This window comes from Bubalus kerabau, chromosome 16, assembly GCF_029407905.1.
Source record: "Bubalus kerabau isolate K-KA32 ecotype Philippines breed swamp buffalo chromosome 16, PCC_UOA_SB_1v2, whole genome shotgun sequence".
Lineage (NCBI taxonomy): Eukaryota > Metazoa > Chordata > Mammalia > Artiodactyla > Bovidae > Bubalus > Bubalus kerabau.
In genome coordinates this window covers 16,547,821-16,565,493 of record NC_073639.1, presented here as the reverse complement: position 1 = coordinate 16,565,493, position 17,673 = coordinate 16,547,821, and the positions used below count along the sequence as shown (strand labels likewise).

General features: G+C 44.2%; 1 protein-coding gene across 1 annotated transcript in view; it reads right to left on the bottom strand.

Moving 5' to 3' along the window:
• The window catches only part of ZNF827 (zinc finger protein 827), a 135,473-nt gene that overhangs the window by 29,248 nt on the left and 88,552 nt on the right, over positions 1–17,673 (bottom strand). Inside the window, exons 6-7 of the mRNA XM_055550805.1 lie at positions 2,927–3,166; positions 446–500 (exon numbers count right to left, since the gene is read on the bottom strand). Of these exons, the coding sequence (XP_055406780.1) occupies positions 446–500; positions 2,927–3,166 (295 nt within the window). The remainder of the gene's footprint in view (positions 1–445; positions 501–2,926; positions 3,167–17,673) is intronic.

The following is a 17,673-nucleotide window of genomic DNA, read 5'->3' as shown; positions in this document are numbered from 1 at the left end:
AATGATCAGCTTACAGCGCAAAGCTCCTGAGGAACACAGTTGAACTCGGTCTGCCAACCAAGTGAGGCTTTCCCCGACACACAGACCCAGCTCCCAGTCACAGTCTGGCCACCCGCTTCAACCCTCAAGTCAGGAAACTTTAGCCCAAGAGGATAATAAGTATCCACTTCACAATATCATTGTAAGGAATTAAAAAAAAAAGCATAAGGAAAACTCGCAGCACAGTGACACCCTCAGATGTTTAATAACTATGAATGGTCTTTCCCCTTGGGGTCCTCTGCTTTCCCTACTGTTTCCACCAACCAAAGTTCAAACCCAAAATGGTGGAAAGGGGGTGACTTCTGAACCTAGTAAAAGAAAAAGGTTTGAGGAACGCTGTTCAAACTGTGATGCGGGCCTGATGACTCCCACAGGGGGTATCTGAGGGGACCCCACGGTGGCCTACCTGGTGGTCGTCCGGATGGTGTTTTCTTTCTGAGTGTGCTCTTTGCTCACCTTCTCTGTAAAGACAGAGGATGAAACAGACATCTCTTAAGTTGCTCTGACTCAACCTATGTGTTTAAGGCTGAAGCAGAAACATCTTCCACACCTCTTTCTCTCTTGTGGTTTTCTTTTGGTTTCTCTTTCAAGCAGTCAAACCCTTCCTATCTTACTGGTAAAGACAGGCAACAGAAGCATGTCAACAGCATCTACCAAAATAGTTGATTAAAAACCAATCAAAGGGAAAGAGTTACTAACAAAGTACAAGCGTGTGTCTGATTTTCATCAGGCCTCAGTAAGTACATGTACATACCCCCCCGCCACATACACACACACACACACACACACACAGATGTGCACAAAGATAGTTATTTCGATTATATTTTCCCCCAGCTGAAAAATGTCTGTTTTTCTCTGATTCAGCATGAAAACTGCAGTTGTTGGAACTGTTCCGCTTCTGACTTTGATGACAACCTTTAAGCGTTCCGTATTGGCAGGCCCCTTTGTGAGGCAGGCTATAAAAACAGTCGTAAGACCTCTGGGTGTGAGAGTCATTGAGCGCTTATTCTGATAAATGTCACAGGGGACCAAAAAAATATCATTAGACGAGGGGAGGTAAACTCTCCCTTACTCCGTCTTGAGGTCTGTATCTACCAGCTGTCAGAAATTATTTAATTAGCTTTCAAGAGCACAAAAGTTGACCTCTGGTCTTCCCTAACCAGTTCAAATGTGAGGCTTCTGACTATCACAGCTCTCAATGGCTTCTTTTAAGTCTCCAGAGGAAACCTGGCCACCTCTACAAGGGTTTCAGATTTCAACGGCAGGGCAAGCGAAAAACCCCTAATCTCATGGATTCGGGGAGAAAATGTAAACAAAGATTAACGCTATCTTTCCCATGCTTTTAAACACTGGTCTGAGGCTGCTGTGTACATGTTTGTGGGGACGACTCCTTTCTGTCCACTCAACAGTGACAATGAGGGTTAATTTGGATTCACAGGCAGGGTTCTTTGAGAGAGCAGGAAATCGGGGCTAAATGACTTGCTTGAGGTCACCGGGGCGGTCAGTGACAGCGCCAGGGTGAGAACTCTCAGACACAAAGTTTTGAGCTGATAGTAGACCATGATAATGTACTGCTGGAGATAGAGACTTTTTGAAAAGAGCCACACTGGCCTCACTTCTGCAAATCTGAACTGCCAAATCACTCACAAAATTACATTGTTTTTAGAGATGCATTCAGCCTGTTTTGCTTTTTTTCTTTCTTTAAAGAAAAGCATCTTGCATGTTTGGAGCGTCTTTGGAACTTGCAAAGAACTATATGGCCTATTCTGTTTACTGACTTCACTGTTTCCACCTCTTTGAGCTCTGCACAAGCACAGTTCTTGTTTGAGAACGCACAGCCACCATCTTCAGCACCAACCAGTAACTTCACGGCCATGGGCAGTGTCACAAGGCCAACGAGAAAATGAGCTATCAGAATGGCATACAGATCCGAGCTTCTTTCCTTTTTCTGGGGTTTTTCTTAGTGGAGAAAAGTTAGCACTTCAATAATGTGGCATTTAAATAATGGGTGTTTTAAATCTGCAAGTCATAGCAAAACAGAGTTCATGAAACATCAGTGACAAACGCTACTGATGCCTGAATTTCAGTATGTAGGCCAATGTTTGACCAAAGATAAAGTATCTGTGTTTCTATATAACTCTGAATCTTACATGAGTCTCCTTCATTCATCTCAATCACATTCAAACAGTAACAGCACATTAAATTTGATAACAATGAAGAGGATGCTGCTTGAAAGAGGTAATAAAGGGAACAACTTAGGTTCTAGGACCCTTACCTATTCTATCAAGACATTTAGCTGAGCTAGCAACTGACTTCTAGACTCTGAATTCTAAGTAGTCAAAGTAGAAAAAGTTGGTTTACAGAAAATGTTCTACCAGGTTATAGCTGGGGAAATAATCCTTACAGTTTCATCTTTTACTTTTCCCTTTCCTTGGCTTTTTTTTGCAGGGGCAAGATATAGTAAAATCTCATTAATTCCGATCACACTACTTTGGAATTCACGGTAATTCAGCCACTATTAGAATAAACTGAAGTTAATCTTTTGCACATTAGAAAAAAAAAAAAAAGGCTGTTAATCAGATCAACTGCCTAAACAAAACTAGAGGTGAGATATTTCATCCATGCAGCAGGGATCTTTTGCATGGAACTGAACAGAGTTCTAATTTCAAATGATTCCTGTTTATTAAAGAAAGTTTGGCAGGAGTTTGACTTGGCAACATCTGATGGACTGTTCATTTGAGCGGCGGACTCCATGTTAAAGTAACAAAGTGGATTTCTGTCTAAAAAAGCCTATAATGCAGGTGTTTTTTTTTACTTTATTAGAGTGGCTTTCCCTCAAATCAGTCCCAACTATTGACTTTTTTTTTTTCCCTGCAAGAAAACGTACCTGACAGTTGAAAAAGCAGCTCGGAAGCCATCTTCACAGAGATGTCCTGACTGAACAGGTTTCTCTCCGGGGGTACTCTGCCTTCTGGCAGCTTCTGCAAGGGTTCCGTTTTCTCTCGCCCGATTAAAGTGCTGTAGCCAACATTGCGGCTGGGTGATATCGAGACCTGCGAGTCCTGGATGTCAACCTCCATAGGCTCCTCTTTAATCTTCACCATCTGAGTGTCCTTGTAGCTTTCCGCTGCAAACAGGTGAATGAAGAACAAAAATGCTAGAGTTTCTTAATTCTGAACCAAACCCAGTCTTTCATCACAGAGAGAACAACAAGGGAGTGGTTAAGAAGAAAGCACCATGGCACACTGGAACACAGTTTGAAAACCTTCTAGTTTAACCTTACGACCGATCTAGCAATCCTTATTCCTGGGCATATGGCCTGAGAAAACTGTAATTCAAAAAGACACGTGTATACATGTGGCGGATTCACGTTGATGTATGGCAAAACCAATACAATATTGTAAAGTAATTAACCTCCAATTAAAATAAATAAATTTATATTAAAAAAAGATACATGTTACACCAATGTTCTCTGAAGCATTATTTTTAATAGCTAGGACATGGAAGCAATCTAGATGTCCGTCAGCAGATGAATGGATAAAGAAGAGGTGTATACAATGGAATATTACTCAGCCATAAAAAAGGAATGAAACTGGGTCATTTGTAGCACCATGGAGTGAACCTAGAACTTTTGTCATACAGAGTGAAGCAAGTCAGAAAGAGAAAAACAAGTATCATATAATAATGTATATATGTGGAACTTAGAAAAATGTTACAGATGAACCTATCTGTAGGGAAGGAATGGAGATGCAGACGTAGAAAAGAGATATGAGGACCCAGCGGTGGGGAGGAGGGGGCTGGGTGAACCGGGACAGCAGCACCAGCATATATACCCTGCCGAAGGTGAGACACACAAGCTGGTGGGAGGCTGCTGTGCAGCACCGGGAGCTCAGCTCGGTGCTCTGCGATGAGCTTAGAGGGGCGGGAGGGAGGGTCCCGAGGGACGGGACTTATGTATACATATAGCTGATTCACTTTGTTGTACAGCAGAGATGAACAGAATATTGTAAAGCAATTACACTCCAATTTTTTTAAAAAATAGAACACTGGTTTAACTCATCTGACTTCTGGAAAAGGTAGGAAACGGAAGCTCGAGAGGTCAAGGAACTTGCTCAAGGCCACACAAATGGCAGCAGAAGCAGGGTGAATGTCTCCCAGATCTAGAACCAGGTTTCCTGACCGCAGTCTCGCAATCACTTTCACACGCTATTTCTTCTCTGCCATGCTGCTTCTAGAACTTACAGAGAACACAGCAAACATCTGCCCTTGTTTTATATTTCTAACATACTCAGCTTCAGTGAATCAAGTAAGAGCGAGCATACTCATACTATGATTTTCTTCCCCTCTTTCGAAAGCTCCGATCAATATTTTTTTCTTTCTTTTCCAGGGCACCTAAATTAATAAAGAATAAGTAGGGTTGATGCAACCAAGACATTTACACCTTGATGGGAGCTAGTAATCCTCAAGACCACCTAGGAAGTTAATTGCAGCCCAAGGAGTAACACTTAGGAAAACAGCAATCCTACAAGTTATAATAACAGTTCAACCTGCTGACTGCTCTAGCTTAGGTGTGGCTATTGAACATTTGGTCTCTAGCTTGAAACATACATTTACTTTGGAAGGCGAGAGTGTCTCTATGGACATGTGTTCCTTAGCGTTGATGAGAGAACACCCTGGAAACAAGGTGGGATAATTAGCCCAGCCATTAATTTGCATCACTTTAAAAAAAGGCCACACTTTCAAATCAGTAAACATTTGTTAGCTATTACTGTACACTGTACACTCACGCATTCTGGAAAACCTAACAAAATCCAAAAAGGACTAGACAGATGGATGACAGACTGGATTACCTGGGCAGGCCCTGAATCCAATGACAAGTGTCCATATCATACATGGATGAGAAGGAGACAGAGACACAGTGGAGAAGGCCACGTGGGGACAGACACTGTGCTGCAGACCGAATGCTGGGATTCCCACCCCCGAGTTAATATGTCGAAGCCTAGTCACCAATGTGACAGTGTTTGGAAGTAGGGCCTTTGGGAGGTGATTAGGTCACGAGGAGCCATCCCCCATGCACTGCGTTAGTGCCCTTGTAAAGAAAACCCCAGAGAGCTCCCTTGCCCCTTCTTCCATGTGAGGACACAGGGCAAAGATGCCTGACAGTGAACCAGGAAGAAGGCTCTCACTTGACCATGCTGGCACCTTGATCCTCGACTCCCAGATGCCAGATCTGCGAGGAATACATTGCTGTTGTTTACAAGCGACCCAGTCCATGATATTCTGGTACAGAAGCCCAAAGAGACGGAGACAGAGACTGGAGTTTTGCAGTCACAAGTTAAGGCCTGCCTGGAGCCAATAGAAATTTGGAAGGAGTGCGGAAAGATTCTCCTCTAGAACCTTCAGATTTCAGACTTCTGGCCCCCATGGCTGTTGGTTTCAGCTACCAAGTTGGTGGTCATTTGTGATGGGTGGATGGATAGATAGTTAGATACATATTGGATTGGCCAAAAAGTTCATTTGGGTTTTTCCTTAAGGTCCTAAGGGAAAACTGGAATGAAATTTTTGGCCAGCCCAGTGGATGGCTAAATAGACAGACAGACATAACAGTAAGAGGCAATAGTAAGCAAGTGCAGATCTGTGGGACAGTTAGGAAATATGACAGGGAAATCTCATTGCTCTAAGTGGGGTAGTCAGAGAAAGCTAGGCTCTCCTTTCCAAGTATGAGACAGGTGAAAGTCAAATATATGCAGATTATTGATTTGCAATAAAGAAGATAGAGGAGTATTTTTAATAAAACAAAATTAATAGGGTGCTACCCATAAGATTTCATGTAAGAAGTGTGCTAATTGTGCTTTTTTTCTTCCTGACATATTACACATGCTACTCAGAGAAAATGAGCTGATTTTTGTCAGCAACTAAACTGCAGGCAACCGTTATATTTAATTTAGATCCCTCTCCCCACATTCCTGTCAAGTTGTTTTTTTTTCTTTTTTCTTTGCATGTCTGTGACGCTCATAAAAACCAAGTCCATTGATTTGATCATCCTAAAAAAAAAAAAAAGGAAAAGAAAAGAAGAATATAAAGCTTTCCAAGTTACATGCCTGGCTTCTATGCCTTTACTTCTGGCCCATCTGATTCTTTCTTGAGTCCTAACTGCACCCCTGACCCCCTAAGGGATTTGGGGACCTGACAGCCATCCTGACCTTCCCTTAGATCACCCACAGGCACGGTCGCCACACACAGTGCCCTCTTAGTGTCTCCTCAAACTACTCAGGATTTGGAAAATAAACAGTGGAGTCAGTGTCATAGGTACATAGTGATGTCTCTGAACCTTGCCAGTCATCCAAGGCCCGAGGACAAACTCAAAGCGATGCTAGGAAGGGATTCATTTCGTTAAAAAAAGGAAAAAAAAAAAACAAACAAAAAAAACAACTTAACAAACATAAAAAGAGCAAAGCTAGAAAGAAGCTCTATTATTTATCTCCCCAAAAGCCCCTTTTCCCCAGCTTTGCCCCTGGATTAAAAATCACCTGTCTGTTTCCACTCCTGGATTTAATGAAATCAGTTTTGTCCACCAGCTTTCACATGTTTTATTTTTCATATTTTTAAACATTTTAATACAACAAAGATAAAAAATAATATATTAGTTAAATCTGATTTTAATTTAGAATCAAAATATCTAGTGAAATTCGACACCGTGCTTCAAGGTATGGCTAACCACAGGAACTGTCACGTCTTCAAGTAACACTAAAATTACCTGAAACACTAAAGTAACACTTCAAGTTTCTCTGCAGCTTGGGTGACATTTTAGGCAGAATTCTTAGAAGAAAAATGTCCACTTTCTGCTGTCTGCTTAGTCGCTCAGTTGTCTCCAACTCTTTGCGACCCCATGGACTGTAGCCCACCACGCTCCTCTGTCCCTGGAGACACTCCAGGCAAGAATACCGGAGTGGGATGCCATGCCTTCCTCCAGGGGATCTTCCCAACCCAGGGACTGAACCCAGGTCTCCAGCATTACAGGCAGATTCTTTACGGACTGAGCCACCAGGGAAGCCCAGGCTAATTTTGCTTCCCTCATTAGGTACCAGTTTCCAAGCCCTTTGTTTCATATCAAAAGTACTTCAATCGTCCTAACAATTCATAGATGCTCTGAATAACAGATCGTTAAATTTAAACATTTTAAAGATGATATTACTAACTGGTAACATTACTTGGCTAGTTCAGACAACCCAGTAGTTCAGATTGAAACAGACCTGAAATAACAATGAAATTAACGTAGTATTCCCTCTCCCTCCATATTGGGCACAAAGCTTCCTTATGTTTAAACATGAGTACACTAAATAAAGTCCTCTGGCTAATTTAGGGTAGAACATACTCTAAAAAACCAACATTGGGGGGAGCTGAATTATGACGTATAGATTTCACAGATGTTTTTATTGAACTTAATGCCAAATAACAGGCCACATGTTAGTTACTTGAAACTGGTGGCATTTACTGTGGGGTGAGGGAAAGGTGAGAGGGGGACCACAGTCATTTCAGCCATTCAAAGCTACTCAAAGACAGAGAAGGAAAATACCTTCATTCTCTTTCCTTTCTCATTGGTCACCTGAAGCAGTCTGATTTGCGATGTTACTAACAAATCAGCTGTATAAAAGCTACTTGGGATAATTTCAAGTATGATTTTTCCCTGAAGTGCTTTGCTCTCTTTCTTATGACAACTCTTGACCTTTCAAAACTGCACAAAACACTGATGGCTGTTAAAAAACCTTTAGCATTTGTAATCTACCTGACAGACCCCAGACTCACTGAGAAGTTTTCAAACTGACAGCTCAGTGGGCAAGTGAGACATAATTCAATAAATATTTGTATAGTCCTTGCACTTCCACGCGATACCATCACTGCCGAGTGTTTTCTTACCTTTTTTAAAAGGTAGGATTTTCTGAACCTCCGGACATTTGAAGCCAGACACTTCCCTGCCGTAGGAGGCTGTGCTGTGCATTGCAGGATGTTCAGCAACATCTCTGGTCTCTAACCACTAGATACCAGAAGCACCAGTCCTCTAATTGTGACAACCACAAATAATTCCAGACATTCCAAAGTCCTTTGGGGGGCAAAATCTCCCCAATGGAAAAATACGGCTGTAAAGTTTTGCCACACTCTTTGTTTTTGCCCCTTCTCCTCTGACCCCATTTAATTAGCACCCAAGGCAAAGAAGAAAGAAGCTCCTTCTAAGTTCCAGCTTGGTTCAACAGTATCTCAGCCCAGCTGGCCAAGGATGCAGGAGGTGGGCTGACGGGAACAAAGTTTCTGCTACATTTCTTTCTTGGTCCCTAGCTCGCTCCCTTTTGTGTGTAGCATCGTAATATAGGGGCTTCCCAGCAGGCGCACTGGTAAAGAATCCCCAAGCAGGAGATGCGGGTTTGATCCCTGGTTTGGGAAGATGCCCCGGAGGAGGGCATGGCAACCCACTCCAGTACTCTTGCCTGGGAAATCCCATAGACAGAGGAGCCTGGCGGGCTACAGTCCATGGGGTCGCAAAGAGTAGGACACGACTTAGTGACTAAACAGCAAAAGCATTCTAACATAACAAGGGTTGAATTCATCACTTCACTCACTCTTAGCTTTGAATTCCCCACCCAGGGACATGTCTACACATCCAGGATTTTACTCTTTTCCAACATCTTCCCCCTTCACACACATTTCTGATTCCTCTGGAATCTCTTCCTAAAATGATAAGACAAATATTAATTTGACTCCAGTGGTCTCTACTGCTATTTCAACAGAGAACTTGGCATATGGGAAAAGATGGGATAGTGTTAAAAGGAGGTGATGCCTGGGAGGTGGATTGCGGGTGACTGTTTAGTGCAATGCTTATTTGTATTTTATAATTTTCTATGATGAATATGGGTATCTTGTCATGTAGTTGTTTTTTTTTTTTTTTAATGGAAAACAATTACATGTGCTGGTAAAAAGCCACTTCCTCTTTAGAGGTGCACAGAACAGTGTGCATGCCTGGAAGCATCAGAAGAGCTGTTTGTGACTCCAACAAACTGCACTCAAACTCTGCTTGGCAACAGAGGAGAAAAAAGCATTGGGAATGCCGTAACACTGTCTTCTTTCCCGCCTTCATAAACACAACATCAAACTGGGTTATTTCATTCATCAGTCACTTGGTCATTCTATACTCTTTTTTTTTAAACGTCTGCCATGTACTCAGAACCATGACGGCTGATTCATGGTATTCAGAGGTAAATAAGATGTGGTTCTTGCCCTCAAGCAGTTTAAATCCAAATGGACGGATGACCAGACAAGTATCAACAGCCCTCTCATACGAGAAGTAAAATTCAAATGCAGGGTGGGAAGAGGAGTCGTGGAAGATCAGAAACCAAAAAACAGAAGTGGAATTGTACTCGACCAGGAGCATCCAGGGAATATCACATTGTCTGTCTGTCTGGAGCATCAAAGCTGGGAGGTGCAACGGGCTCCCTGACTGAGCAGGACTCGGGGTGTCAACGTAAGAGCAACTCTATCTTTGTCTGCCAGTCTTTAAACCTGCCCAGCAGGAAAACATTCTTCTCTTGTTCCTGGGTGAAAACTCAGGCTGGCTTAAAACCTGGTAATGCTTAGATAATGCAAGGCCTAACAACCCTTTAAATAGCAAAAAAAATAATGTTCTTGTTTCAGGATACAGCAGGCTCAGCCCCATGGGTTAATCCACAGCTCAGCCGTTTCGTGAAGGTGATCCCTGTTCCTCCCTGGAAGGGTCCCCAGGATGCCCGAGATGGGGGAAGTGGTGGGGTCGGCTCCCTCTCACGGTCTTGTCGCCTTCTCCCCATCGCACTAGCTGTCCTTCCAGAATCAGAGAAGCGGGGAGGTGGTGGGAGGAGAGAGGAGGGGAGGGAAAGCGCACCGCCCTGTCCTGGAAAGGTTTTACCCTCTTTAGGTTGGCGGACATCTCTCCTATGGGATTCACCCATGGGGTCTTCCGAGACTTCTGACTTGGTGGTGATTACCCCCAGCATTCTTTACCTGGCTGAACGCCCTCTAGTCGGGCTCACTGATTTTTCCCACTGCCCCCAGAGACACCCTTGCAGGCCTCCATCTTGCGAGTGGGCAAGGGTGCCATCAAGTCTCCAGGCAGCTCCTAGACAGCATTTTTTATAACATCCCTGGTGACCCTCCTGTGGGAATCCAGTCCACGCTGGGGCCACGGGGAACACCTGCCTCTTCATTTGATCAAAGAGAGTGAGTTCAGGCCCCATGCAGACCACACCAAGGCAGTCTGCCATCTCTCAACCTTGTCAGGTGCCAGGCCATGAGGCTCCCCGCTGAGGAAAACACGTGACCGACTCTGCAGATGATGTCCCTTGCAGATTTGAGGTGAGAGGCTGGAACCCTTCTTCCTGTCCCCATTACCCTGCAGTGGGGGAATCACAGCCCAGTTCTCTACAAAATCCCCTCGCCCCAACCTTCAATAACCTCTCACTTTTATACTCTCTCCATTTGACTAAGAAGTACAAGGCGTGTGTGTGTGTAAAATACATGTAACATAAATGGATCGTTGTAACTATTTTCAAGCATACCATTCAGTGGCAGTAAGTACATTCACACTGCTGTGCAGCCATTACCCCTAGCCAGCTCCAGAATTTTTCATCCCCCCGCTGAAACTTTACCCATAAAACACTAACTCTCCATCTTTCCCTCCCCTCAGTCTCTGGCAACCATCATTCTACTTTCTGACTCTAGGTCAGGAGTTTTCACATTTCTAAAAAATTCTTCAATGCAGTAACCTTGTTACTGAAGCCAGATCTTCCATTTAACATCCTGTTTAGCAAAGAGCATCAGGTTATATTCCAGAGAAATTACACTGGAGGGGGCAGGTCAGAGCAGAACATGCAATCTTAAAGGCTGAACCTCGAAGCCGGTCCTAAATGGGGAGCCTGTGAGGATCCAGCCTTTAGCGGGGGTTTGCTTGGAGAAGCAGTATGATCAGATGACATTTTGGAAGGGCAATTGGGCAGGGATGCTTATATGGGACGAAGGGACTGGCAGAAATGGAAATGGGGAGTGGAGGGGACTTTCTGTATTAACAGCAATCCAAGCAAGGAGGTGATGAGAGCCTGAACTGCTGTTCACAAGGGGAGAAAAGACTCCCAAGATACTCCAGAGGCTGCACGCTGAGGCACTGGTGGAGGAGTCTGAATCAAGAATGAAGACACCAATCTGAGAGTAGTTATGAAGAAACCTTGTGCATGGTCTGGGTAAGAGGGAGGTGAAATTTTTAAAAGTAACAATTCTATGACTTTTAAGCCTCCGAAATTTGGGAAATGCTATTAATAAGAATGGGCTTCCCTTGTGGTGCAGCTGGTAAAGAATCCGCCTGCAACGCAGGAGACCTGGATTCGATCCCTGGGTGGGGAAAATCTCCTGGAGAAGGGAAAGGCTACCCACTCCAGTATTCTGGCCTAGAGAATTCCATGGCCTCTATAGTCCACGGGGTCACCAAGAGTCAGACACAACTGAGCAACTTTCACCATATTCTTCTTCACACATAAACAAGAATAAGGAAAGATGGCTTGGGGAGAAGTATGAAGGGAGATTTTCAGCTCTATGTTGGCTAAGTATCTGTGATTCCCACAAGAAGTGGAGGTCGTGATGGCTTAGAGGCAGTAAGAGAACAGACAGACCGGAAGTCATGTGAATCCAAGGGGCTGTGTGAGATCAGAAAGGGAGGGTGAGTAGGGAGCAGAGGATGGGGAAGAAAAGGAGGGGGAGAAGAGGCGGGGAGGGCGGGGTCCAGCACAGCGGCCATGTGCACGGAGGTCGGCGGGGGAAGGTGGTGATGGTGGCCGTGAGCAGGCGCTGCCCACTCCTGCCTTTGGGCACCCACACCCTTACAAGCATTCCTTTTCTTAGTGTCTGCCCCATATAAGCCCTCAGCCCCACTCTCCCTGCCACCTGCCAAACACACCCCACCATTCCTCACCTTGCGCTCACTTGCTCGGTTGTGTCCAACAGACTCTTTGTGACCCCATGGATTGTAGCCCGCCAGGCTCCTCTGTCCATGGAATTCTCCAAGAATACTGGAGTGGGTTGCCACTTCCTACTCTAGAGAATCTTCCCAGCCCAGAGATCGAACTCCCCCGTCTCTTGCATCTCCTGCATTGGCAGGGGGGTTCTTACCACTAGCGCTGCCTGGGGCTCCTCACCTTATTCTCTTCTCTCGATAATAACCTAGACAGGTTTCAAAATGACTCAGACTTCCCTCTGTGAGGGCCTTCCTTTATCTTCATCAGACGGCACCCTTCCCTCCTCTCTCCTACCTCTAGACGGTTCAGACCTTGCTAACATTGCACTGGGCTGTAGTTTGATTCTTTACAGATTTGTTTCCCCTGTGGACTGCACGCTTGGCAAGGGCCTGGTTCTGATTCCACTTGCATTCCCAGGACTCTGAAGATATTGGGTTAATATCTGTTTGTCACGGGCATCGCTTGAGGCAGAGCACACGGTTGGTGTGCAATCTTCCCCCTCCCCGACGCCTCGGTCTGCTGTGGACACTCATGCGTGCCATGAACCTGAAATACAGAAGGGTCCAGCACCGGCAGTGGTACTCAAATAAACAACGATAACTGGCTGTGCTCTCTCTGGACTGCCATCGTGATGCTGTTTTTGAATAACCAGACGCTTAAAAGAGCCTCTAGAAGCAACACCAATGACTCCATATGGGAACATTTCACTTTCTAGAGTGATACCCATGTCAATCAGATGAACTGAAAATCTTTTGTCTTCAACTTGCCATTTGCAAAAAGTTCTGGGCTGGGCACAAAAATGGGGTCCAGGTATGTGTGAACTGATTCCCGGAGGTGTCCGGTTTATTACTTAAAATTTTGTTTAGAAGTGTGAGTGACAGCTCTCACTGCATTGAAGTGATGCACTTTAGGTAGAGCAGAATCACAGTCAAATCCAGCCCCAAGTGGCCCTGAAACCAACAGAACCAAGTGGAGAAGGGGAGGGGAGGGGGCAGATGGGAAGACCCCCCCCATCTCCCTTCACTCCTCGGATTCAAAAACCAGGGATCCAAGTAACACCGGCCAAATCATCTCTCCGTGGTACAAAGATAAACAACAAAATCAGATATTCTATCTACTTCTTAACCCATAATCCAGTTAGGATGCTGGGAAGTGATGGCATTCCATTCGAGTGAAAAGTGCACAGAGGCGCCGTCTCTCCTGTTCCTAATCCATGTAATAAGAACAGAACTTGTCCGCCCTACACATCCATCAACAGGTGAATGGATAGAGAAGAGGTAGCATATGCATATGGGCTTTACAGGTGGCTCAGGGGTAAAGAATCTACCTGCCAGTGCAGGAGATGTGGGTTCGATCCCTGGGCTGGGAAGATCTCCTGGAGAAGGAAAGGGCAACCCATTCCAGTATTCTTGCCTGCGAAATTCCATGGACAGAAGAGCCTGGTGGGCTACAGCCCATGAGGTTGCGAAAGAGTCAGAAAAATATATATTTATATTATAAATTTTTAAATATATATATATACACACATACATATATATGTTAAAGTCACTCAGTCATGTCTGACTCTTTGAGGCCCCATGGACTATACAGTCCATGGAATTCTCCAGGCCAGAATACTGGAGTGGGTTGCCATTCCCTTCTCTAGGGGATCTTCCCAACCCAGGGATCCAAGCCAGGTCTCCTGCATTGCAGGCAGTTTCTTCACCAACTGAGCCACAAGGGAAGCCTATATATATATATATATATATACACACACACACACACACACACACACATACATATATACACACATATACATACATACATGATGGAATACTATTCAGGCATTAAAGAGAATGAAATAATGCCATTTGCAGCAACATGGATAGACCTAGACATTATCATACTAAGTGAAGTTAAGTCAGACAGAGAAGTACAAATATCCTATGATATCACTTGCATGTGGAATCTAAAATATGACACAAATGAACCTATGAAACAGAACCATGGACATAGGGAACAGACTGGTGGTTGTCAAGGGGGAGGGATGGAGTGGGAGGTTGGGGTTAGCAGATGCAAGCTTTCATATATAGAAAGGATACACAACAAGGTCCTACTGTATAGCACAGAGAGCTATATTCAACATTCAATGATAAACCATGATGGAAAAGAATATAAAAAAAGAATATATATATATATGTATAACTGGTTACTTTGCTGTACAGCAGAAATTAACACAGCACTGTAAATCAACTATACATCAACTAAAAAAATGATAAACTTCATGTGTCTCCACAGTGGTCCTCAGCTGAGTAAAAGCTCCCTAGTCCTGCTCTGAGGAACAAATCTGATGCCCAGGGCTCACTCACGGCAGCTTCCACATCCCTGGAGAGGAAATTCAGGCTCCTACTGTCCCTACTGGATGTATGGGTCATCTCTTCCCAAGGAAAGAGAGAAGAAACGCTGTCCACAAAAGGGAACAGTGGTGCAGCAATCTTTCTCTAGTTCTCCTAACACACAAGAACCTTCGAGAACAGCGTTCCACTGCCTCTTCCTGGAACAGCAGAATAGGAGACTTATTCTCTGGAATGGATAAAATGCACGGTCTCTGGACTTGAGGGTAACAGGCACAGCTGAGAGCAGGGCAGACAAGTGGTGTGAGGTAGGGAATTGAATTTCCCCCCTTCGATTAAAAAAAGGAAAAAATAGCATTTTTCAGTAGAAGAGCCTTACAATGACCTCCAGTGCATACACACTCACACACACACACATACACACACACACACACACACACACACACACACACATACACACATACCACCTAGAACTGCACAGGAGTAACTCAGCAAATCATGAGAGCAAGCCAGTATCTATGAAGAAGAAACACAAAGCTGTGCACACCTTTAAATAATTCATCAGACAATTCATTGATTAATTAAATTAGACTGGGACTTCCCTGCCAGTCCAGTGACTTTGCCTTTCAATGCAGGGGGTTCGGGTTCAATCTCTGGTCAAGGAGCTAAGATCTCATGTGCCACATGGCCAAAAAAACAAAGCATAAAACAGAAACAATACTGCAACAAGTTAATAAAGACTTTAAAAATGGTTCATGTCAAAAAAAAAATTAGACCATATTTTCCAGGTGAAAAAGATGCACAATAATCTAAACACTAGGAGAATCTTGTTTAAAGTTATGGGGTTAGGTTTTCTGTGAGTCCCCCTTCCTTCTCTCTCTCTCTATCACACACCCCCCTCACATGTTTTATTCTTATAAAAACTTCAAATATTCGATCAGAATTGGCCCTTTGAATTAGATCACCAAAACCACAAGTGAAGTTGCATTTCCCCTCTCTATCAGTATACTACTTGGTAAACTTAGGAAGGAGAATTAATGAAGGTCTGAAGAGACAGCTATGGACACTAGAATTCACAATTAAGTGGACAGGGCTAAGTAGGAGGTCAACTCAGAAAGACACCATAAGGAGCACCCAGAGTTCCATTTTATTAGTTGTTCTGAATCTGCAAGGAAAAATATGCCCTAAAAAATAACAGAACTCAAACTTTAAAGATCATAAAGAGTGAAATGAGACCTGGAAGTTCCCTTTCAGGGATCCAAGAAACATATCCTTTTTCATCAGAGCAAAGTACTTGAACTTTATTCTTCTGAGCATTCTTCAATTAGTTTTTGCCTCCCCGACATCAACAAGTAATGCAAGAGGTTCCTGCCCGAGATAACTCAGCTGGGCATTTGCCAATGTTTCCAGCCACAAAACTGAGCTCAGAGCAGCAGCACAAATTCTGGACTCGAGTCAGGGCCTGACACTGCCCAGGGTTAAACTATGTAGGGGGCTTCCTGACACAACGGAAGGTCCCTCAGACCAGCCATGTGGTAGATGATCACAAGTCAGAATACGAGCATCACACACAAGGGCTGCATTCGATTTCACTTCTATCCAGAGGACAAGAATTAAAATCTTTGAGTCACCGAGGGCTCCGGGAGATGAGCTTCTCCAGCCAGCAGAGGCTGTGGAGGGGGCCAGTCATTATCTGTTGAACTCTGAGTGTCCCGGTGTTAATGTAAAACCTCTCCCAATCATCTTGTTTTCATTTGATGATTTCACGAGAAATTAGCTAAAGAGGTGCATTTAAACTGTATGTCTGCCATTTGGTACCATTCCAAATGATCTCATTTTTAAAAAATTAACCTATTTTTCATCTAATGTCCAGAATATACTTTTCTTGTCTCACATTTTTTAAAAAAGGGAAAAAGGGTCAATTCAAGTATCTGATCTAAACCTAAAGCGATTTAACATCATTATTCTTTGCCACTTAATAAATCTAAGTCCTGTCCACCTCATCTGTTGTGATTAATAAGCCTTTGTATACCCTTCTATGAACCTGAATGCAGGAAGGATGGGGTTGGGGGGGTGGGCGGCACATAAGTAGATTTTAAAACGAACTCCTGAAAGATTCAGAAGTCCTGCTGACATTTAAAAAAACTGACCAAAAAGCAAGGTCCATCTCTGCCTGGTGGTGGGTTGGCCATTGCCTGACCCTCAATGAGGAAGACAAAGCAGAGTGAGCCCTTAATGCCCAACGAGAGGAAGGCACACACCAAGAGTTTTATTTCAATCACTAAGAGTTTTACCAAACTTTTAAATATTTTCCACTAACAGATGGTAAAAGGGCTTTAGTATATGCAGACAAGTTTAAAATGCTTTTCTTAGGTGGTGCTAAATATTACTGAATCGTGTCCCAAGGATATCTCTGTTGAGAAGCCCTGACGGCTTCTCTTCCATCGGTCAGTGTTTCCAGAAGGCAGGGAAGGGCTGGAGAGATGGTGCAGAAAGCAGAACCCTGCATAACAACATAATAACTGGAACCCAGTGTGAGCATGAGCAGGGGGATGGGATGGGACGGGAACACAGGGTCACCAGGAAAGGACACTGTCTTGCTCACCTTGGTAGCCCTAGTGGCCAAAAGAAGGCTTGGAAATTAGTAGTTCAGTTCAGTCCAGTCGCTCAGTCGTGTCCGACTCTTTGTGACCCCATGAAACCCAGCATACCAGGCCTTCCTGTCCATTACCAACTCCCAGAGTCCACCCAAACCCATGTCCATCGAGTCGGTGATGCCATCCAGCCATCTCATTCTCTGTCGCCCCCTTCTCCTCCTGCCCTCAATCCCTCCCAGCATCAGGGTCTTTTCCAATGAGTCAACTCTTCTCATGAGGTAAGTATTGGAGTTTCAGCTTCAGCATCAGTCCTTCCAATGAACACCCAGGACTGATCTCCTTTTGGATGGACTGGTTGGATCTCCTTGCAGTCCAAGGGACTCTCAAGAGTCTTCTCCAACACCACAGTTCAAAAGCATCAATTCTTCGGCTCAATTAAATCAGTAATTAAATTGGAAATTAGTAAGGGCTCAAATCGGAGAAGGCAATGGCACCCCACTCCAGTACTCTTGCCTGGAAAATCCCATGGACAGAGGAGCCTGGTAGGCTGCAGTCCATGAGGTCACTAAGAGTCTGACATGACTGAGCGACTTCACTTTCACTTTTCACTTTCATGCATTGGAGAAGGAAATGGCAACCCACTCCAGCGTTCTTGCCTGGAGAATCCCAGGGACG